Here is a 21,560-nt window from a genome sequence, read left to right as displayed (position 1 = left end):
CTAAAAACGCGTCCTATTTGGCGTGTTTCATTTCATTGCTAGATCAATGAAAATATACCCTTTAAACGTGTTTTTTTTCTCTCTCCAGAAATAATGTAAATTAATAAATTTTAAAAAAAAATCAGCATACTTTCTCAATTTTTTTTTATTTTCAAAATATTTCTAAAAATTAGCCGAATAATTAGTGTCGTCAATTTAAATCTAAATAATAACATTATTATAAAAATAGAATAATCGTACTAAATTAAAATTTAAATATATATTAACATAGTAGAGGAATAAAATTAAATTTAACTTACATATATTAATTATAAACCCCATATACACATTGTTTGTGGAATTAGGAGTTCGTGCATGCCACTTGTATGTTTTTAAGAGATCAACCTTCAAAGTTGTAGTGGGAGGCTATTTAATTATGTTGTGGAATTTATCTCTCTATCATCTGTTCTTCAACCTCAATAAAGAAGAGAAGAAAATCCTTTAATGGTAATATCAATCATTATGAAGAGAACATAGCTAGCAATGGCTTCCCCTAAGGGATGCCATACAACAAGAATCCACCTTTCCTATAAATGACAAAAGATGTAAGGTTTTTTCACATAGATTCTCTTTTAGCTACTTTTCATTATATGATAGAGCTACCCTACTTTATTCTTCTTTCTCAACCCATTTTATTAGCCCACCATCATCCCTCCTCTTTGCCCTCGTATACCCATTTGACCTCTTACCTCCTTTGTTGGTTCACCATGGTCTCCATTAAGTTTCAGGCAAACCCAGTCTTCGTCTATGTTTTCTTCCTTCTGTTTCTCGGTAGCCATTACTCTTTTTCCCAAAAAACTTGTCCAAGATGTGGTTCAATGGAGGTCCCTTACCCCCTTAGCATCCATCCTAGTTGTGGTGACCCTAGCTATTCTCTTCGTTGTGACTCTCAGACTCATAAGCTTTACTTTGACGCCTTAAACGGAAGTTCTTACCCTGTTATTAGAATCATGGCTTCAGTTTACCGCATGGTGGTTCAACCATCGCCATGGTTGACTGATAAGTGTGTGACTCAAGATATGGGTGTAAGTGAAGGCATATGGTTAAACCAAACACTCCCTTTTAACATCACTTCTTCAAATACTATCTTTCTCCTTAACTGTTCCCCACGCCTTTTGATGTCTCCTCTAAATTGCACTCCCACCAGTCTTTGTCACCATTATTTGGAGAGCTCTGGACATGTTGAAGCCAAACGAGCATTGCAGTGTGCTGAGGGGGTCAATCCATGTTGCACCTTCGTAGCCGGAGGGATGCCGTCGGCATACAAAATACGGCTTCACAGTTCGGGTTGTAAAGCTTTTAGAAGCATCCTTCATTTGGATCCAGAAAAGGCTGCTTATGAATGGGAAGAAGGGTTGGAAATTGAATGGAGGCCTCCCCTTGAGCCTGTTTGTAAAAGCCAACTTGATTGCTTTGGGGCTTCAAATTGTTCACCTACTAGTACAAATGGCCTCTCTCGTTGCCTTTGCAATAAGGGATACAAATGGGACACTGTCGTTGGGTCTTGCTTGAGAAAGAAGAAAAAAAGTAGAGTCAGCTTAAAGGTGTCCATTGGAGTGATCTCCTTTTTCACTCTAGCTATGGCGATTGTTGCAATTACTTCAAGGAAACGATGGGGAAATTATAACCAGGCAAAGCTCATGAAGGCGAGGGAAGACATGTTGAAGTCAAGCAATGGAGGGAAGCCAGCTAAGATATTCCGTTTGAAGGAGGTGAAAAAGATGACAAATGATTTCTCTAGAAACAGGTTCTTAGGGAGTGGTGGGTTTGGGGAGGTTTACAAAGGCGAGCTTCCAAATGGGGATATTGTGGCAGTCAAGTCGGCCAAAGTTGGGAACATTAAGAGCACCCAACAAGTTCTCAATGAAGTTGGGATTCTCTCACAAGTCAACCATAAGAACCTGGTTAGACTCCTAGGTTGTTGCGTGGAGGCTGAACAACCATTGATGATCTATGAGTATATCTCAAATGGGACCCTAAGTGATCATTTGCACGGAAAGTACTCCACCTTTTTAGACTGGAAAACAAGGCTGAAAATCGCTTTGCAAACGGCTGAAGCTTTGGCTTACCTACATTCTGCAGCATACACCCCTATTTACCATAGGGACGTTAAGTCAGCAAACATACTTTTAGACTATGAATTCAATGGAAAAGTTTCGGATTTCGGGTTATCCAGGTTGGCTAGCCCGGATTTGAGCCATGTCTCAACATGTGCTCAAGGAACCCTTGGGTACATGGACCCTGAATACTATAGGAACTACCAGTTGACTGATAAAAGTGATGTTTATAGCTATGGAGTGGTGTTGCTTGAGTTACTGACTTCCCAAAGGGCCATTGATTTCTCAAGAGATCAAGATGATGTTAATTTAGCCATTTATGTTAATCAACGGGCCACCAATGGTGCGATCATGGAAGTTGTGGATCAACAGCTACTTAAGGAGCCCTCAGCTGATATGTTGAAGAGTTTTAAACTTTTCTCAGACCTTGCATTTGCATGTTTAAGGGAGAAGAAATCAGGTAGACCCGCCATGAAAGATGTTGTCCAAGAACTCCATTGCATCATTCAGATTATAGATCAAGAAAATGTTTCTAAAGAAGTTAGCCAGGAGATTATATAAACGAACAGTAATATAATATATATGTATATGTACCTTGTTGTTGATGTCTGTAATTTTTGAATATTCATATATATGATAGCAAAGGAAAAGTTGGAAGAGCTATGGGGAAAATGATGCTGAGAAGGACATTGGTTTTGAATATTGCACACAAAGGGAAAGTGGATTCCAAGGATGGATTTGAGTGGATGGAAAGATGTAAAGAAAAGATCTGGGATCAGATTCTTGCTTTTTCAAAAGTATTAAATGACCAAGGAGTAGGCGAGACTTAGAAGTTATGGGGGAAACTGGAATCTGTAAGGTTTTAGTAAGAATTTAAGGCTGTGTGGACTTAAGCCAAAACAAGAGAGAGAGATATACATATTTATATATAGCTTTTATTGAAGGTAGTAGCTAGGTTTGTCACACTAGAAATGCATTACCTAGATTTCTTATGTATAATAAATGTTCTCTCTCTGGTCTCATAGTGATGTTGGAAATATATTTGATATTATATATTTGTATAGTTTCTATTGCTTATTTTAATGTGAGTTTTGGTTAATTGGTATTGTCTCAGTGAATTATCCAAAGGAAAATCATGCATTATTTAATAAAATTTTATACATAAAAATAAAGTTAGTTATTATATAAATAATTAAAATTTAGTAATTAAAATAAAAGTGATATATATATATATATATATATTAATAGAAACATCATGATTTAAATGTAAAATGATTCAATATAAAATTTGATTTTTATTCATTATTATATAAGTTTATTTACTCATATTTTATTATAGATAATTAAAACATGCTTATTTTAGTTAATTGAGTTTTAATTTGATTGGTTTGGACATTATTATCAATATAAAAATATAAATTCGAATGTGCTAAAACGCATCAATTTTTTTATTTATAGATTGAAGAAAAAATACTTATATATATTTTTGGAGGCGGTTCAAACGATGATAATTCACATGTTATGTGATCAACAAAATCGATTCGTTAATTCACTGTGGTTTTAGTAATTTAATAAAGACAAAATGCAAGAGCAATCTTAAATCCTAAAGAAGCATTTTGGACATTGATATATCATGCTTGTTCTTTACTTTAGCCAATAGAATATAGCCAACAACATGCAAATTTACATAAAAGGTAACATTTTTTTATTCTTTTTTATTTTGGAAAATGGGATTAGTCAAAAGAAAAAATAATTGCTTCCAATATTTTTGTTTATGATATATGTTCCCTATTATTTTCCCCAATGCTCCCTAATGGTGGCGATTAGCAATCAATGCTCAATTGAATCCTTAGTCAACTCAACACAATTCTCATCAATGCACTTAAATATTATAAAGCGAATAAATTAATATAGTTAATATGATATAGGTGAATATATCATCTTTTTATTAATACTGCAGCATTGGTTTTAGTTTATTTGGATTAGAGATGCTCAGTCTGATTTTATATATTTTTTTTTTAACTTCGGTCCCTTTCACCGTTTAGAAATAAAAATATAAAAAATAATTTTATATTTATGATTTATTTTAAATAAAATATTTTTATCATTTTTAATAGTAAAACGACTGATGTGGATAGGCCAAGCTCGAACTCGAGCCTGAAATTTTTTAGAATCGAGTCTTAAATTGACTTATGAACATATGTAATTTTAATAAATTGTTTTAGGTTTTCACTATTTTCTATTTTTATATAAAAATATTTGCAAATATTTAACAATGAAATTAAATTAGTCTCAAATATAAAATACTTATTAATTATATAAAATACTTTTCAATAAACTTCACAGAATCCATTATTGAATAAATATAAAATAAAGAAATAAAGAAATGTATGAATTTTTGGATAAGTAGTATTGAATCATCTTATACTAAGCATGTAACAATTCATCATTCAACAAATCCAAAATAATAATAAAAATTAAAAATTATTTTCCTTCATTAGTTGATATACCATATTCTAACCAAAACAAGCTAAATCAAATGATATAAATAGATACAATCGTTATCAACCAAATTTTACACTAGAATGTAATCTAAAGATTATTGTTTTACTTCGAATGTGATACTTTAACTCAGCAGTGGAGTCAAGAAATCTTTTTGGGAGGGCTAGAATTAAATTGTATATTTTTACGATGGTAAAATGTAATTTCATCATTTTAATAGTTTATATATTTATAATTTTTAAATGATTAAATAAAAATAATAATTGGGGGGCAAAATATAATTTTACTATTACTATTTTAAAATTTTATAAGTTATAAAAAGCTTAAATTAAAAGTTTACTATTTTAGAGGGGTCATGGCGCCCTTGGGTCTCTTAGTGGCCCTGCCACTGTTTTAACTGGTATAGGGGTGCCAGTTTAAAATTGACCACCTTATCTTTTTCACAAGGCTTAGATATAACATTTCCTCCTAATTTTTATGGCCAATTAGAACCCTTCTTTGTTTTTATGGCTCAACTAAAACCCTCCAAAATGATATGAAAGAGAGTAAACAAAGAAATCTTTACAAGGTATGTGTTTACAAAAATTAAGCTCTCAAATAAATGAAATGAGAGTGACACAAGATCTAACAATAAGCTCCTAAAGAATTTTTACAAGAGAACTGAATGAAGAAGATTAGAATATTTTTCTCTTGATCTTGATGCTTGGATTTTCCTCTCTTAAGTCTTGAAGTGTATTTATATCAAGAAACAAATTTGTGGACATTTATGACTGTTAGGGATGAATTCTAGTCGTTGGAAGCATTAATTTCGTGCTTAAAAACTGGCCTGTAATGTATGTCTCAAGATACCAGAAAAATAGTTAACACAATCATCAAGTTCATTTTCTATTCCTTATAGTTATTTTCGTTGTACTTTTTCTTAATAAATATATTAAGGAAGTTCGTGTCATTTTCGAATTGTACAATAAAATCATTCATTTATTAATATCTTTGTATTAAGCAAATATTTGAAAATTTTTGCAACATATGATATGCATTAAGATATATATGCATCTTACATTAAACCTTAAAAATATTTGTAAGTCATTGTAATGATATTTCCTCCTCCCATTAATTAAATTACCTTGGGGTAATCTTAAACCAACTAGTAAGAACATGTATTTCCATCCAATTAATACGAAAACCTACTCCCTTATGTATTCACACGTATTAATAAATGCTTCATGTTTGGCCATTATTTTAACTTATGCAAAGTTTCGTGAGAAGTTACTTAACTAGAATGATCTTGAGTGTATAACTATAAACTCAACATCTATCATAACATGTACTATGAATGAATTGTCGGGGGACAATCTCAACAAATAACATGTATGATTAGTTGTCCAGTTAAAGGAAATCTCCTAAGTGAAATCCACATAATAATACCTACCTCAAGGTCGGCAAATTATCATGTCATCACAAGAGACCATTGATGGAAACCATAGATCTTATTTAGGGACCTTCTCCCACTCAATCTTTTAAAAAATATGCAAGATTTTTATTTCTAGTTTCAATCATAAATGTTTAATATGTCATAAGAAGTACATGCAACATTTTTTCCTTAAGCTATATGACATGCTTATAGTAATATGCATGAACATTCTTTACATAAAAGTAGAAAACAAATTGACTCTGACCAGCCAAAAGTTTTCATGATTTCATCCTTAAAAAATAGATAAAAAGATTTACTATTATCATCCCAAAGAATTTTTTGGAAAATTTTAATTTTGAAGTTTTTAATGTATTTTTAATATTTTTATTTTATTTTTAAAATTTTTATGTATTTTTAAAATTAGGATCAAATTGGCATAATGTGTGAACATTAATTTTTTTAGAATTAGGACTAAATTGATAGAATGTGTAAAATATTAAGAGGTTAAATTTATAATTATACTCGGCCATGTCAATATTTCGTCTAGTGACCAAAGACATTTTAACAATGGAGTGACTAAAATTACAATTGATCTAATGAGAGTTATTAAATTAACAATAAATATTCAATGAACAAAATAAAAACTTATTAAAACTCGGGCGATTATCATAGTAGCTTACCTAAAAGCCAAAAGCAAAGTCATGAGAAGAAATCAACACATTAAAACCACACTGTACTTTTTCCCTTGAAAAAAAATTTTTGTATGACTACTATAGAGATATCAATGAGCGGGGCCAAGTAGAGTCCCGGTTCCAAAATTTTTTCAAATCTAAGTTTATTTTTGGTTTGGTTCACTCAAAAAATCTATTTTACTAAAATATTAAAAATAATCTATTTTATATATTTTAATTAAATTGAATTGATCCACCCGAAATATAAAAATATTTATTTAAACCCAACCCAAATTGAACTGGGGTTATCGAGTTGGGCGGGCTACCATGGAAAGCTCTAGACAATTGGTGGGTGTAAAACAAAGAATCCATTTAGGTAGAAAATATATTGTTTTTTTCCAATAGGAAAAGAAAAAGAAAGATGATTACATGCTTGGGGCAGTGCCGAAAAGTGGGATTTTAGTGGATGACTACTAAGGTAAGGTTGTGATGGGAAATGTTCAGAAATGATATGGGGTTAAATGTGCTGAATGATTATGCATACCCTATAAGTGAGCCCCTATTTCATGGAATCTAATTTTAATTTCATTCTTCCTTATAAATCAAACCAGCAAAACAATTTACATGTTCATATTTTTATTTTATTTTTTTAATTATTTTTCATAAAAATAAAGAAGAAGAATAAGATAAAAAAGAAAATATGTTTTTTTTTCATTTTAATCTTTTTTAATTAAACTTCCTAATTTTAGAATTTATGGCAAAGCTATGACTTTGGAACAGGAACAGGAGACTTTTGTCTGGTGTGACATCATTGTAAGGTACAATGATTCACTCTTTTTTTTTTTCTTACATCTCCTAAAAGTAGTAATTCAAAAATAAACCCCAAAAATAAATGTGACTGCAAATCCTTACAAATTTTCATTTTCGACATGATCGTAATCTAACGTTGTTGTAGTAACAATAATGTGATGCCCCCATCGCTTTCACTTCTCATTAGCCTCCCTCTCTTTACCTTTTTCTTCATTCACTTTCTCTTTGTCTCATTTCCTTTTTCCCCATTTTATTCTACACAATACTGCTCAAAACAGCTTAGGGTTTCTTTTGTTTTTCCTTGACGTAAAATCCCCAGATTTCTTCATAATCCAGTTCAGATTGGGCTCTTTCTCAAGGTACCCTCTTTTTCTCTCTTCATTTTGATTCATGGGTTTTCCTTTTTCTTTTCTTTTTTAATTTTCAAAAATTTCTTTTTGGATTATGGTTTCTGTTATTAGCTGATTTAGAGATAAGATGATGAACTTTCCTAATTTTTTTTAGTTTGGGTATTTCTCCCTTTTTGATATTTTAGAGTAATTTTCTTTTCTGGGTAATTGCTATTTTTGATGGGAAGTTCGATCTTTTATTTTTTTCAGTTTTGCACGTATCATTTTTTGGGGACCATTGACGTATTTGAAGTTGGAGGGACAAGATTATCATTTCCTTCTATGATGTTTTAGGAGTTTGAAGTTGAGAATTTTTTTTTTTGACCAATGATTGATTATGCAGTTAGATTTGCATACTGTTGGGAACATAATCTTAGGTTTGAAAGTGTTGCACATAATTATACTACTTCATGTTTATTTGCAATCTTTACACTTTTGAGATACTTCTTCAGAAATTCTTTCTGGTTTTGTTGCCAATAATGACACTTGTCTGCATTGCTCTGTGATTTTCAATCTCTATTATTGCCTTTTGGAAATAATCTTGATTTCACCTGTTTATAACTATGGAAAAGTGCAACTTGTTTGTTCTAGGATGCTTCAAACAAAAACGCATCTAAAAAGAGAAAGGGTATAAGAGAGTCTAACAATGTGCAAAAGATGTGAAAAAAAAACTTGGCAAATTGTGGCTCCATTTATATAAAGGCCAAAAATAAAAAAATTGTGAAGCTTGTATAATCAACAACATTTTCTTTGTACTTGTCTCAGTGATTGACATTGCATTCTTTCTGTTGTACTACTTACGTATTGTCTTTCCTATTGAATGTGAATGTTTAGATATATTATTTGGTGAACTTATGAGGGATGGTCACTTTTAAATAATGCCTTATTAATATTATATTCTTTGCCTAGTTATCCTAAAATTCATTTTGTTGGTTATTATATTATTGTTTATTTTTCCTTCTTTTTTTTGTTATTTCTCTATTCTTATTTTGTGATCTATAGCAATTCGGTTGTTGTTTTTTTCTTCATCTGAATAAGACCATAATATTATGCTGAGTCACTAATTACATTGCTCAAATGGATTATTGCAGCCGGGAAAAGCCGAGTTTTAAGGAATCCTAGTTCAAGAGGCTTATTGGAGTTGAAAGTTGCTTAAGTGCATTCTTGTTTACCATTATTATTCCTCAAAAGATGGGAATGTGATATGCCTTATGCTTTGGTTCAAGTCTAGGGTGGATAACTGTGGGCTTCAATAATTTCTTTGGTTTAATTTTGTTGAGATTTGACCATGCCTGGTTCCTGATAAGAGTGTGGAGTTTCATACTTTGATGAAAATCTTAAACTAGATTACTGAACAACCTTAGTGTGCCAACAGAAAATAGCTAATACGGGTGCGCTTTGTTGTGTGGCCGCTGGGCCACATGGAACAAAATCACCCACTAACGGAAGGGACTGTTCCATGGATCGTAATGAACCACATTGGAGGACAAATACTAGTTTTTCTCCTCCTCCATTGAGGATATGGGACTGTAGGTTACACTCAGATGGTTTGTCACATGGGTCGCATGCTGCTGGTTTACACGGTTCATCGCTGTCTTCAAATAGCAGAGGTAGCAGAAGCAAGGTAGGCAGTGAAGGGTACATCAATCATCACCACTCTGTTTCTGATGGTGCACTCTCTTATTCTGGCAGTCCACCTTATAATGCTCAGGTGCCACGATGGACTTCGCCCATTCAAAGGTTCAATCCAGAGGAGCTCCTTGGCTCTAATGTTGGAGGTAATCTTAGGTTGATTCTTATTGTTCTTGCTGATTGAGATGTATGATATATCACATGCCACTTTCTTGTATTAATCGCATTCAGTTAGCTGCATGTCTTAATGCATTTTTTGTTTGAACAGAACGTCAAACGTCATGTACTTTCTTTAAGTTTATTAGTTTTTATATGGTTATTGGTCACAGTTAATTGCCTTTTCTGAAATGAAGGGTTGGTGAAATAAGTTCTTCTAAGTATAATCAGTTAATACTGGAACCGATTTGTGGCATGATATTGTAGATTCTTGGAAGTCTTTACTTTCTGCAAGCCATAATACAATGAATACTTTGACTGTTCATTACTGATTATTTATCATGGTTTCTCTTATCTCTTTCATGATTTCCATTTTGATGTGTTGCCTTACCATACCAATTACTTTCCATAATGGCATGTTGTCTTGTCATTTTGTGAGTTATTCAGGAATGTATAATTGCGATATTGGAAAAAGATATGTGCTCCAAAATTAGAGGATAGATGGAATGCTTTTCTGATTATGATGATGTGTTCTGGTCCATTTAAATTAGTAATTTGTTAGAACTATAACTTTATATTTAAACTGCAAGAATGTCAGAATGGTCTCTTAGACTGGCATATTTCTCTTCAAAGTTTTTGTACTTCTGTCGATGAAACTAATTCCCTCATTCCTATTGGGGATATATTTAAAATGTTAATCTTCTGGTTCAACCCTGAGTTTTGAGAGAACCTGCACTATGGAATTCATTGAACATTTCAGAGGTCCTCTATCAGTGATTACTTTTTTGCCGTTGAGCTCCTTTGCTTCCTGTGATGTAGCCAATTCTCCCTCACAATTACTGTTGCTACTGAATCGTAGGGCAAAAAGTAAATAAAGCAAGCTTTCGCTTTTGCTGCAGAATCACCTCAGTTGCCCTGATTCTATGCAGTAGTTTGCGGTGACATGGTTTATTTCCAAGCTTCTATTTGGAAATGACAGTGTCTGGGGTTGATAATTCGAATGCTTATATCTTTTTATTGGTTTTGAGGGATAGGCTGATCAATCTATTGAGGATTGTTAGTTGAAGCTATCCCAATTCAATCCCTGGGATTGTTGCATAAATACTTAAATCCATGATGTCATGCTTATTAAAGGCATTTAGATATTGAACTCAGTAGTAGATCCTGTTACATCACAACAGCAAAAGCTCATCATAATATGTTGATCATGATACCAAAAATTAAAACATTTTGCAAAATTGCCTAAAATGATGGATGTTTCCGGAGCAGTCACTTGTACTGTGAAGATAAAACTATTATAGTTAACAGAATTGTATGAAGTGAGGGCTGTCACACTAGTCAACTAGCTTGTTTCATTATTGCTAAATCGAATTCTCTATTTATCTTTCCTTCCCTCTTTTATAAGACTACAGCTAGTTTTCTAATGCCCTTTTCCCTGAATTTTATACCAATCAACCAAAATGAAGTTCATTATATATAATTTAGGCTGGAATGATTGCATTTTCATATTTATGATTCAGCTATCGGCTACATTTTCCTTTTATAGATTTTCTATCATTTGAACTATCATATGTTTGTTTTCTTAACCTAATTTTAATTATCAGGACCTGTGCCCCAGACCTCTTGGTTCCCTCGCTCCACTGAGGTGACTTGTGTTTCAACTTGGTCAGTTTTGTAGCATTTAAATAAGAACAAATTTGATCATTTAAATATTTCCGCTTTTTGTTCATGCAGCGGCGATATGCTGTTAAAGCAGCTACAGGATCCCCTAGCTTTGGATCCCCTTCGTCCTTCTCTGAATCTAGTCACTGGGAATCCACTAGCAAGCAACCCTTCTCTTTTCCCAATCGCAACTTCTCTGGTAGACGTTCTTACATGACAAAAGCTGTTTATCCTCTAGTGTTTCGCAACCCTGTCTCAGATTCCGAAGGCTTTGGTGATGCCGACATTAACAGTATTGGCAAGTTAACACCTAACGAGGATCGCTTCTCACCATTTCACTGGCATGAAAACAGTTCTAGTGTTGAGCACAGGTTTCACAAAACACTTTCTGAACTTCAAAGGTCTGAAGCATCACCAGACCCCAGTGCTAGCTCTAGAAGAGAAGGTTTTAGGTGGAGCAGTGCTAGCAGTTATGATCTAGGGTTAGATGGAGAAAAGTTTGACATTGCAGAGCATGTTGATGTAGAGAACCTGAGGTCCCCTATTGGCCCTGTGGTAGACCACAAGTGTGGAGTCTGTGGAAAACTTTTGTGGCAGAAGTCACCCTGGAGTTCACATCGAATAATTAGAGGTAGTGACATGCCAACTGCTGGGATTCTACCCTGCTGCCATGTGTTCCACGCTGAATGCTTAGAGCAAGTTACTCCGAAGTCCCAGATTCATGATCCTCCATGCCCATTGTGCCTCAAAACCATTGGACCACTAGAAGAATCTGCATCAGTTTCAGAACCTTTGCAAGTGGCTTTGAGATCTTTACGAAGGAGCAGGGGTGCCATGATATCTGAAGACCAGGAAGATGATGAATTCTCAAATCACATCAAGGAAAAACTGAGAAGCAGGTCTCGGTCAGGCCCAAGAGGGAATGACAACGGTTCTTCGATAAAAAATCGTCTTAAGAAGCATTTTACTTTTAAAGGAAAAAGTAAAGATATATTTAGCACAAAGGTATTCCAGAGGATTGGATCATCATCTTCTTCTAGCAGGGAAGCAGTTCAACGTCAAGTATCTATTCCGTAGTTTATGTAATTCACTTGCAAATAGATAGATTTAGCCATTTTCTGGACTCTTGCTACTTTCAATACATTATCTTTTCCTATGGTCATTCTCAGGTTAGTAGCAAGGACATCTCGAATATCTTATTGCTTGCTTAAGCACATTATGAGTTGCAAGCAAGTCTGATAAGTTTGTTTCTATTGTGTTGCTAAAATGAGCTATCAATATGATTACACTGCAACATACAGGTTTACTTTCCGTGCTTAAATTGGAAAGTATTCCATTTTGTGTTCGTAGTGCAGATGTATGAATGGTGGTGTTTGCTTTGAAAGCGCATTATTTGTAATTGTATGTTTAGTATTAATATGCAATGGGGTCAAAGGCCCAGCTATATGGCTTTCTTACTCAAATTTTATGCTTAATCAAGTTGTTGGGCGCTTAATAGTGCTTGTTTTCTGGGGCCTTGTTTCTAAAGCGATAGCTGAATGACAAGCACAAGACCTTTAGTTGCTCTGTACTTAGAATACTGTTTCATCACATTGCAAAGAACCCTTTAGTCTATGATCCATTTCTTATTGGAGACAATAAAAAAGCATAAAACTTAAATATAATGGACTCCACTAGATGTCGATTTTCAGTGCATGCCAGTGTTTGAGACGTTGCTGTTTGAATTATGCATTCACATGTTCTCTGTTTAAAAATATTGTGCACGCGGGGCCTCAAATTTAAAGTGGCAAATACAACAAAGAAGTGAGCAGGGAAATCCCAGTGGAGTCTCAATCATATAGATGGGTGGCTTCCACAAACCAAAGCTACTTTCTGGCTTTCATGTGGCTTAGAGTTGATCTGTAAGTTGTTAGTCTCTCCGAACCTTGACAACCATTTTTAAATTTGGATAAAATGTGGGGTTAACTGTATGTGTAAAGGGTATTCAACTAGGTCTTTTAGGCTTTTATTTTTCACCTTATTCTATTGCTTGAACAAGTTGGCCATGTGATCCGATGTGCAGTTTGGTTTACAGAACTTTCTAACTTTAAGTCTTTGGCATGCATGGCCTGCTTTGATTTGTTGTTACCATTCTTTGGGACTTAACATCTGGTTGTGGGGTTGATTTCTTCTTTATTTTGTGGCAAATTCAAACTACCATGATCTGGTTGTTAGTACATGAAATAAGAACAATATTCTTCATTGATTTGGAAATTGATGAGTGATGACTAAGAAAGAATATAATAATAAAATATTCAATCTTATTGTTTGTTCTCTACAATGGAATCAAAACCCTTAGCATTGAACTTTTAACTTGTCCTCAAAAGAGTGAGTGAAAATAACCTTTTAATTTGGTAGAATTTATCCAGTCGGAATCTACTTTTATCAATTGTAAATTATTATTATTATTATTTGACCAAGAAGTGGTTTACTGGTAACATGCATGCATTAGGTGAAACTGATGTAGTCATTTGTCACCTTTGATTTATTTTTTAATCAATGTTTTGTCAGGTTTCTATCAAGTAAAAATATTTTCCCACCGCCACAATTCTCAGAAGATATGGAATTTTCCCCTTTAGAAGGTCTGATTCTAAATTCCAAAGCTTATCTAAGCAGAAGAGAGGTGTCTAGGTGCTATTGGAAAGACAACTGTATAATAAAAACTAAAGGCATCTAACTGTTTCTCTTTAGTTTCATTTGAATATGTATTATGTTTTCTATTTTATGAACAAGAAAGTATTCATCAATGATGAATAGCTGCACGAGTGTTTGGCTGATTGCTCTTCATTAATGCATTCAATGATTAATACTCCTAGAAATCCAAATGATGAGATTTTTTTTGCATGAAATCCTACCAAGCAAGTTAAATAGCTATGAAGGAGATTTGCAGGAAAAATCCAGATTTGTTTTTGGAATATTAACATACACAAATCTGTAATGTCCCACATAAAGAGTGGTCCAGTTTTAAATATAAGTTCTTCCAAGCTGTAAAGATTATATTAAGCTTCATATTCAAAAGTGAATTGCAGCATGGAGACAATGTTAGGGCTGTCAACTTGGCACAGCTAAGATGATTAAAAGCAAAGAGAATGGAGTTGAAGTATATTGAGGAAGGAAGAGGGGAAAAGGATAAACATTCCTTTTAGTAAGTTGGACGGTAAGCCACATGCATTGATTATGACTTTTCATAGCCTATATTCTATAGATGTGATTCTTTACCAGAATTTCTTTCATTGATATCTTAATGTAAGACATGAAGAGGAATTGAAAATCACCAATGATTTTAAGTTAAGCATGACTGATAAACTTGGACAGTAGTAAGAGGTATACTGTGCATTTTTCTGTCCAATAGAAAGTTAAACCATATGCTGCACAAAAAGCTGAAAAACATCAGACTAGTAATAACTCTAATTTTTTTGGTTGCACTGTAACATCATCACAGCATCTTCTCTTAGCAGCATAAAAGTAGAGATTCAAACCATTTAGTCGGCACGATGCTCTTGCATCTCTTTTTATCTTTACTATTTTCATGGTACTAAATCGCTTCTCTGATAATTTTCAGTCAAATATCTTTAACCCTTTTCCAAATATCTTTTAACCTTTTGCCATAAGATTCACAATCCTGGAAGGATTCTTTAGGTTCTTTAATGATAAGCCACGAATGTGCATAAAAAAGACATTGTAAAAAGTAAGTTTACAAAATGTTGAGGCCATCAATCGATGCAGAGAACCTTTTCCTTAACTTTTTTTCTTTTCTTTTCAGGTTCAAGTCCAAAAAGAATGTCAACAAGAACATGGGTCCAAGCCAATTGAGTATCCTGTTCCAGGTTTACACATTATTTTCCACTCTCTTTTATATGAAGGGTGCAAAAGTAGCACTGATATCATTGCAAATGTCTTTCAAAAGATAAGGGTGCCAATTATTTTTTTTTATAAAATGTTAGTTAAATAAATCTCCATGAACCTTGGTAGCGTCTACGTTACATCACCTTCCCCTGCTAACCCCTCCCTCCCCGTCAGTTTGTCCCTAGTCACACACATCTATAAATAGAATTTGATCCCCTCATCTCTTCCTTACCTTATTTCTCACTAATTCTATCTTCTCCAAGTCAAAGTTTCAAAGTTAACTCTTGCCTTTGTAGGTACAAGAACATCATCTCTCTTGTACAAACTTATCAGAGACTTTCTGTATTAGTACATCTACAAAATTCTGATATTTGGATGTCAATTGGTTTTGCAGAAAATGGATTTTCTTGGAATTTTTCTTTTGTCTTCTCTTGCCATGTTGAAGACGATTCATGGACATGGAGGTGCATGGTCTAACGCTCACGCTACATTCTATGGGAGCAGTGATGCGGCTGGTACAATGGGTAAGAACTAAGCAATACGAACTGTATAACTGCCATCTGTCCTTTTACATGGTTCCCGTCTCAGTTATCTTTTTCCATATGATGTAGGTGGAGCATGTGGCTATGGAAATCTTTACAGCCAAGGCTATGGCACAAGCACTGCTGCATTGAGCACTGCTCTATTCAACAAAGGGCTCGCTTGTGGGGCATGCTTTGAGATCAAGTGTGTTAATGACAATAGATGGTGTCTCCCAGGCTCCATTATAGTAACAGCAACAAACTTCTGCCCACCAAACAACGCTCTCCCGAATAATGCAGGCGGATGGTGTAACCCTCCTTTACGACACTTTGATCTCTCCCAGCCTGTTTTCCAACATATAGCTCACTATAAAGCTGGAATAGTGCCTGTTGCATACAGAAGGTGAAAGCCAAAAAAACCAGTGTCCTTTTCAGTCTAACATAGCTCTATAACCTCAAGAATTTCTACTTTGCAATTCACGTGTCATTTAACGCTCATGTCAATTCATTGCTAAAACGAATCAACATATAACTAAGTTCTAGTCAATAGTATAATTTTCATGGCTGAGGACGTTCTGAAAACCATCATTTTATTTGCAGGGTTGCTTGTAGGAAATCTGGTGGCATCAGGTTTACCATAAATGGACATTCATACTTCAACCTTGTATTGATAACTAATGTTGGAGGTGCTGGAGATGTGGTGTCTGTCTCCATTAAAGGCTCTAGAACTGGTTGGCAAGTGATGTCTCGCAATTGGGGCCAAAACTGGCAAAGCAACTCTTACATGAATGGCCAAGCACTCTCTTTTAAGGTCACAACAAGCGATGGCCGCTTTGTCACCTCCAATAACGTGGCTCCTGCGAATTGGGCATTTGGCCAAACTTTCACAGGAGGGCAATTTTAATTGTTTCGATCTTTACCCCCAAAACTAACCAACATTAAAAATTTAAGTCATCTCATCCCAACAAGACCAAGCCCCTAAGGCTTAAACAACCATTAACCAAGTAGTTTTAGTTTTCTAGTTAGTTGCATCTGATATATAGATACCATTTATAGGTTCGTAATACGAGGACAAAAGTTGTCACCATGGGGTACTTTTACAAATGCCCTGACTGCTGCCGTTGTGTTTCTTTTTTTACTCTTTTTTATTTTGGGATGAATGCTTTGTCATGGAATTTGATGTGAAGATGCATCAAAAAGTGATAAAAGTTGGTGTGAATTTGGTCTCTATGGGGGCATAGAGGCCTGTCTGCATATCGTACTAAATAATGTTGAAGAGTAGTCTTAGTTTTTCCAAGCCAGGACTGCATGTTTTATGTAATCTTTTGGAGCGGAATGTGCTTTGAAGACATCATTTTCATTTTCATCGTCTTGTATAAGATTTACCCTTACTAATAATGATATAGCCTGCATTTTCTGCGAAGTTCAGTTGCTTATGTATATTTTGGCAATGATTTTTGTTAACCTTGAGCATTCAGGGGAATCAAATCTCGAGTTTTATGATCAAATAAGTGTTGGGGGATAATTGTGAATCCTAACGCAAAAAATTAACAGAACAAATTTTGCTCAAACCAACAATTGATGGCAGAGAGTTATCCCAGATAAACCCATGGAGAAAATCATCTGCAATTAAAGTCAATCTCCCTCATAAATGGGTGTTTTTTATTTTGAATTTTGAAGTCTTTTTCGACTAAATCATACAAGAATCGCCTGTATAGTGAAAGGCGTTCAGCCTTGGTTTCAGAAGCAACTTGCAATGAGGTTGCGGATAACTATATTGTGTAAATCCCACACCGCTAGAACAAAAAGACGTGAAGCGAGAAGCTGATTAGAAAAGAAGCGAGCTTCCATAGGCTTGGTATACCTTTCTTGGCCTTTTGGCTAAGATCAAGTGTAGTATCTGTTCTTATCAGTTTAATATCTGATATGTGGGCCAAAATTAAATTTACTTTTCTAGGGGGAAAGCTCGCCACAGTAGCTTGCTACTAGAGCTGTCGCTCGTCGCCAAAGCGTTGCACTAAAGCTTTGGCCTGGCGCACCCCAACCACTACAAGTTCTGAACCTTTATTTGCTCTGCCAGGATTTGGTTGAAGGTAATGTCATATTCTTTTGTGTACCTGTTGATCCTGAAGTTTGTTATGGACAACTATTGAAGCAATTACCACCACAAAAGTCGGCCTTGTTGCAGTGGGAAGTGTTCAGATCCTCTTACCAATGTTGTGGTTTGCTTTGCACAACTATTTCAATCTTTTTGCAATGCATGGTGTATCCGTGTATTTCAATCATTCATGCAATGTTTGTTGATGGGAACTAAAACAGCATATTCAACATAAGAGGTGAATCCTCGTTGAGGCCTAGGGGTCTTGGACCCAAAATTATTGAAAAATATTATTAAATTTTTGAAAATTTTTAAAAATTTTAATTGGATCTATCAAAATTTTTTAATATTCTCTCTAAAACCTTCATTTTTTTTTAAATTAGTTAAGTCCCTCAAAACTTAATGTCAAGATCCATCACTGGTTTTAATAAAAAATAAAGTGACTTTAACACTCTTGAGTCTGGTTGGAATTAATAATGCACCTCATTGCCTAAAATCCTCCTCAAATTTACCCTCGAGTCATACAGATTCTAATACTCCTCACTCTATGCCTTACATGATTATCTCATCCCTAAAATGCTATAGTTTAAGGATGTTTTGTTTTCTCTTGGTTCAACATCGAGAAAACCAATGCAATTGTCTTTGTTGTTTACCATTGCTGTAACGGTCTGTTTTCAGTAAAATCAGAATAGTGGTTATGGGACCACAAATTCGATTTGAGAATATTTATTTTATTATTATTTTAGTGTTTACGACATCTTAGTAGGGTCGTAGAAAAAATTCAAGAAATTTATTTTTTGCATGTTTAATTTAGTGAAAAGGAATAAATCATAAAAAAATGCAAAATTAAAGTTATATAAGCTAAAGGTATCAAATGACTATGAAATTAAATGGTTAAGGGATTTAATTGGAATTAGACCATTAAATTAAATAGTAGACAAAGTTGAACAATAAATGGGCAAATCTTTAAGTATTAAACAAATGTTAAAAATGCAATTTAATAAATAATTCAAGTAAAACTAAGAATAACAAAAGCTATCATCTTGCTTTGTTATTCTTCCACAGAAAATGGACTTAAGAACTCCATTAAAGAATCTTAAAGGTTCGGTCAAGCTTTTTGTTGTGCATGTGAGTGAATTTTCATCCCATTTTTAATGATTTCTATATTTTTGAAGTCGTTGTAGCTTAATCTAGCTAGACCAGGAATTAATTTGTAAAATTATTAAAAGGTTAGGGTTTTTCCATGAATGTATTCATGTGATTTTTGATGTTTGATGGAAGAAAATGAATCCTTATTGATATATAAACAACTTTTGTAAAGTAATTTTTGTTGAAAATGTCAATTAGGGATTTATTTGTAAATTGTGTAAAATTCAAGGTGAAATTGTAAAATAATGAATTTTATGAGTTGATGTGCATGTATATTGAATACAGCTAGCTTGGGTTTAAGGATGAATTTCAATTTACGAGCTTAAAGACTAAATTGTAAAGAAATCAAAATAATAGGGGCAAAAACATAAATTTTCAAAAATATTATTTTTGGATTGAATTGAATTTGATTATTTAGATCAAGTTAAGCCTCGTACAAATTTAGATCGAGGGAAAGATAAAATGTCGGACTAGTCGGTCCTATTTCATCATTTTGTGATCGAGGTAAGTTCGTACGTTTAAATAGCATTTTAATGAATTTGATTTAAATGCTATTATATTAATTTTCATATCATGTCACGACGAAAAATCCAACGATGATACAATGACTATTAAGCCTCGTTTGAACCTTAGGAATTTATAGGATACAAATGACATGTCATTAGGGTTACCATGTTTCGGGTGCTGGTCCTGAACGTCTTAACGATGGCTGAGTTCTAGCATTTGTTCCAATACTCATCAAATTGTGTGAGCGGCATCGTGTAGCTACGTTTCGACCGCCAGCTTGTGTGAGTAGGCCCATTTATGGCTCGTATGAGCGTTTACGTAGAGGAAAACGAAAGGAATAGTTTCGACCATATGTTAGCACACTTTGTGTGAGCTTCCCATGTGTCCTACATTATTCTAAATGGTTCAACAGACATATAAAGGGATGAACCAATAAGGTTCCGGATGAATACACTATGAAGTTTTGGAAAGGTATGAAGTATTAATCAACAAAGTATGTATATCCATGATATGAAAAGTATGAGTTCATATGTATTCTGTTCATGAAATTTACCTTACCATGTGATGATATTGTTAAGTTATATGTTTAATCATTAACTTGTGTTGTTGATAATGCTTAGGCTTGTGCCAAGCTATGTTGGATTGATTCAAGTTTCTTTTTAAGTGTAACAGTTCGGTTTAGATCCTAGTCGGAATAGTGGTTTCGGGACCATATATCCTAGTTCGAAAAATATTTAAATATTATTTTGTGCTTGTGATATGTGAATTAGCATGTGTGAAAGTTTCGTATTAAAATTTAATCGTATGTGTGCTTAATTTGATAAAAGGACCTAATCGCGTAAAATGTAAAAGCTGTGTGCTAGATGTTAAAAGTGCCTATTTGATTTGGATTTCTAAAGCAAAGGTCATTATGTTGTTATTGTGCCATTTATTTGGTTAATGGACATATATGGCCTTAATGAATATGAAATATATGTTTATTTATCAAGGGCAAAATTAGAATTTGGTAAATTAAATAATTAAAATAAAACAAAAGTATGATATATGGCCATTTTGTTCATCCATGACCGAAATATACAAAGAAAAGAAAAGAGAAAAACTTTGCTAGGGTTCGGCACTTGCAAGCTTTGATTTAAGTAAGTTTTTTCTTCGGTTTTTGATAATTTCTACGTTTTTGCAATCGTTGCTGTAACGCCCCAAATTTCCGGGAATTCTGTAAAGGTTGTAAAATTTAAAATTCTATGTTCTGTTTGTTATGTGTAGGATTAATTATGATAGTGGGCTCTGAGAAGGCCCAAGCTTAGGATAACCTGATAGTTTTAATTAAATTTAATTCTTAAGAGAAAGGGGTTCTGATAAATTGGGCTTTTAGGAATTATTTGTGAAAAATGGATCACAAGGACGCAAGTGGTAAAGTGGCATGTGACGCCACTGGGAAGGATGTAGTGGCGTGTGGCGACTTGGGGAGGACCTGTGTTCAAGTCACAATGACAAGAAATTAAGTGATTAATTTTTATGTACAGAAAGGGAAGTAATGGAACTGAAATAAAAGTCTGTCAGGAAGTGTTTAAGAAGGTAAGGGGATTGAATAAGGATAAAGATAATGGAGGAAATCTAGGAGCTGATTGGGGTGAGCTGTGTTGGCCAAATTTTGGACTCTTGAGGAGCAAGAGGTGGTCGGCCAAGGGTTTCTTTAGGGGGGTAAATTCGGCTAGGTTAAAGTGCCAGTATAAATTCGGCAATAGGGAGGAGTTGTGCCGCTTGGTCGCTTTTCTCACCTTCTCCTTTAGCCATTTTTTTTGCTTTCTTCTTATTCTCTTTCTCCATAGCCGAACCTTTCAAACCTCTTGTCCATCTCCACCCTACTCTACATCACTTTCCTCCATTAATTTTTTTTTAGACTAAAGTCGAACCTCAAATCTCAAAATCCCGAAAGCTATATTCTTGTGCCGTTTTTCCAAAGCCATATTCCTCAATATGTTTTCCTTTTTGACCAACATTCCTCTCCTCTAAACCCCTAGCATCTGTCGACAACATTACCCAGGGTTATAGCCTCAAATCATTATTTTCT

The 21,560-nt window shown here is 34.1% G+C and overlaps 3 protein-coding genes, 1 long non-coding RNA gene and 1 pseudogene across 7 annotated transcripts; all 5 read left to right on the top strand.

Annotated features, from left to right (window-relative positions):
• The first annotated feature begins 666 nt into the window (after positions 1-666).
• Positions 667-3,195, top strand: LOC108473030 (wall-associated receptor kinase-like 20). Its single transcript, XM_017774597.2, has one exon. It carries the CDS (start codon positions 747-749, stop codon positions 2,655-2,657), a length of 1,911 nt encoding a protein of 636 aa, XP_017630086.1. The 5' UTR covers positions 667-746; the 3' UTR covers positions 2,658-3,195.
• A 3,874-nt stretch (positions 3,196-7,069) lies between these two features.
• Positions 7,070-12,713, top strand: LOC108474004 (uncharacterized). 3 transcript variants are annotated; one of them, XM_017775859.2, is made up of 5 exons: positions 7,477-7,849; positions 8,090-8,182; positions 8,971-9,657; positions 11,272-11,312; positions 11,402-12,713. In XM_017775859.2, exons 3-5 carry the CDS (start codon positions 9,339-9,341, stop codon positions 12,404-12,406), a joined length of 1,365 nt encoding a protein of 454 aa, XP_017631348.1. In that variant the 5' UTR covers positions 7,477-7,849; positions 8,090-8,182; positions 8,971-9,338; the 3' UTR covers positions 12,407-12,713. The 3 variants fall into 3 exon arrangements, with proteins under 3 accessions (XP_017631347.1, XP_017631348.1, XP_052878029.1); XM_053022069.1 differs by having other exon boundaries at positions 8,090-8,256; XM_017775858.2 differs by lacking the exon at positions 8,090-8,182 and having other exon boundaries at positions 7,070-7,849.
• Positions 12,714-13,088: 375 nt separating this feature from the next.
• On the top strand, positions 13,089-14,193 carry LOC128284259 (uncharacterized). Its single transcript, XR_008274646.1, has 2 exons — positions 13,089-13,230; positions 13,880-14,193. It is a non-coding gene; the product is annotated as an uncharacterized LOC128284259 (long non-coding RNA).
• A 1,061-nt stretch (positions 14,194-15,254) lies between these two features.
• Positions 15,255-17,158, top strand: LOC108472429 (expansin-A15-like). Of its 2 annotated transcripts, none has more exons than XM_017773947.2 (4): positions 15,255-15,510; positions 15,609-15,738; positions 15,826-16,138; positions 16,336-17,158. In XM_017773947.2, exons 2-4 carry the CDS (start codon positions 15,612-15,614, stop codon positions 16,637-16,639), a joined length of 744 nt encoding a protein of 247 aa, XP_017629436.1. In that variant the 5' UTR covers positions 15,255-15,510; positions 15,609-15,611; the 3' UTR covers positions 16,640-17,158. The 2 variants fall into 2 exon arrangements, with proteins under 2 accessions (XP_017629436.1, XP_017629437.1); XM_017773948.2 differs by having other exon boundaries at positions 15,282-15,506.
• A 437-nt stretch (positions 17,159-17,595) lies between these two features.
• Positions 17,596-17,779, top strand: LOC128284834 (U2 spliceosomal RNA; annotated as a pseudogene).
• The last annotated feature ends 3,781 nt before the right edge of the window (positions 17,780-21,560 follow it).

The sequence above is a fragment of the Gossypium arboreum genome, chromosome 11, assembly GCF_025698485.1.
Source record: "Gossypium arboreum isolate Shixiya-1 chromosome 11, ASM2569848v2, whole genome shotgun sequence".
Lineage (NCBI taxonomy): Eukaryota > Viridiplantae > Streptophyta > Magnoliopsida > Malvales > Malvaceae > Gossypium > Gossypium arboreum.
The sequence above is the reverse complement of the archived record's forward strand: the minus strand, read 5'-3'. Positions and strand labels throughout refer to the sequence as shown.

Excerpts from the sequence above, each read along its gene's own strand:
- LOC108473030 (XM_017774597.2), top strand. The coding sequence starts at position 747 with ATGGTCTCCATTAAGTTTCAGGCAAACCCAGTCTTCGTCTATGTTTTC.
- LOC108474004 (XM_017775858.2), top strand. The coding sequence starts at position 9,339 with ATGGATCGTAATGAACCACATTGGAGGACAAATACTAGTTTTTCTCCT. Across the intron at positions 9,658-11,271 it reads CCTTGGCTCTAATGTTGGAG|GACCTGTGCCCCAGACCTCT; the intron begins GTAATCTTAGGT and ends TTTAATTATCAG. Across the intron at positions 11,313-11,401 it reads GGTTCCCTCGCTCCACTGAG|CGGCGATATGCTGTTAAAGC; the intron begins GTGACTTGTGTT and ends TTGTTCATGCAG.
- LOC108472429 (XM_017773947.2), top strand. The coding sequence starts at position 15,612 with ATGGATTTTCTTGGAATTTTTCTTTTGTCTTCTCTTGCCATGTTGAAG. Across the intron at positions 15,739-15,825 it reads TGATGCGGCTGGTACAATGG|GTGGAGCATGTGGCTATGGA; the intron begins GTAAGAACTAAG and ends CATATGATGTAG. Across the intron at positions 16,139-16,335 it reads GTGCCTGTTGCATACAGAAG|GGTTGCTTGTAGGAAATCTG; the intron begins GTGAAAGCCAAA and ends TTTTATTTGCAG.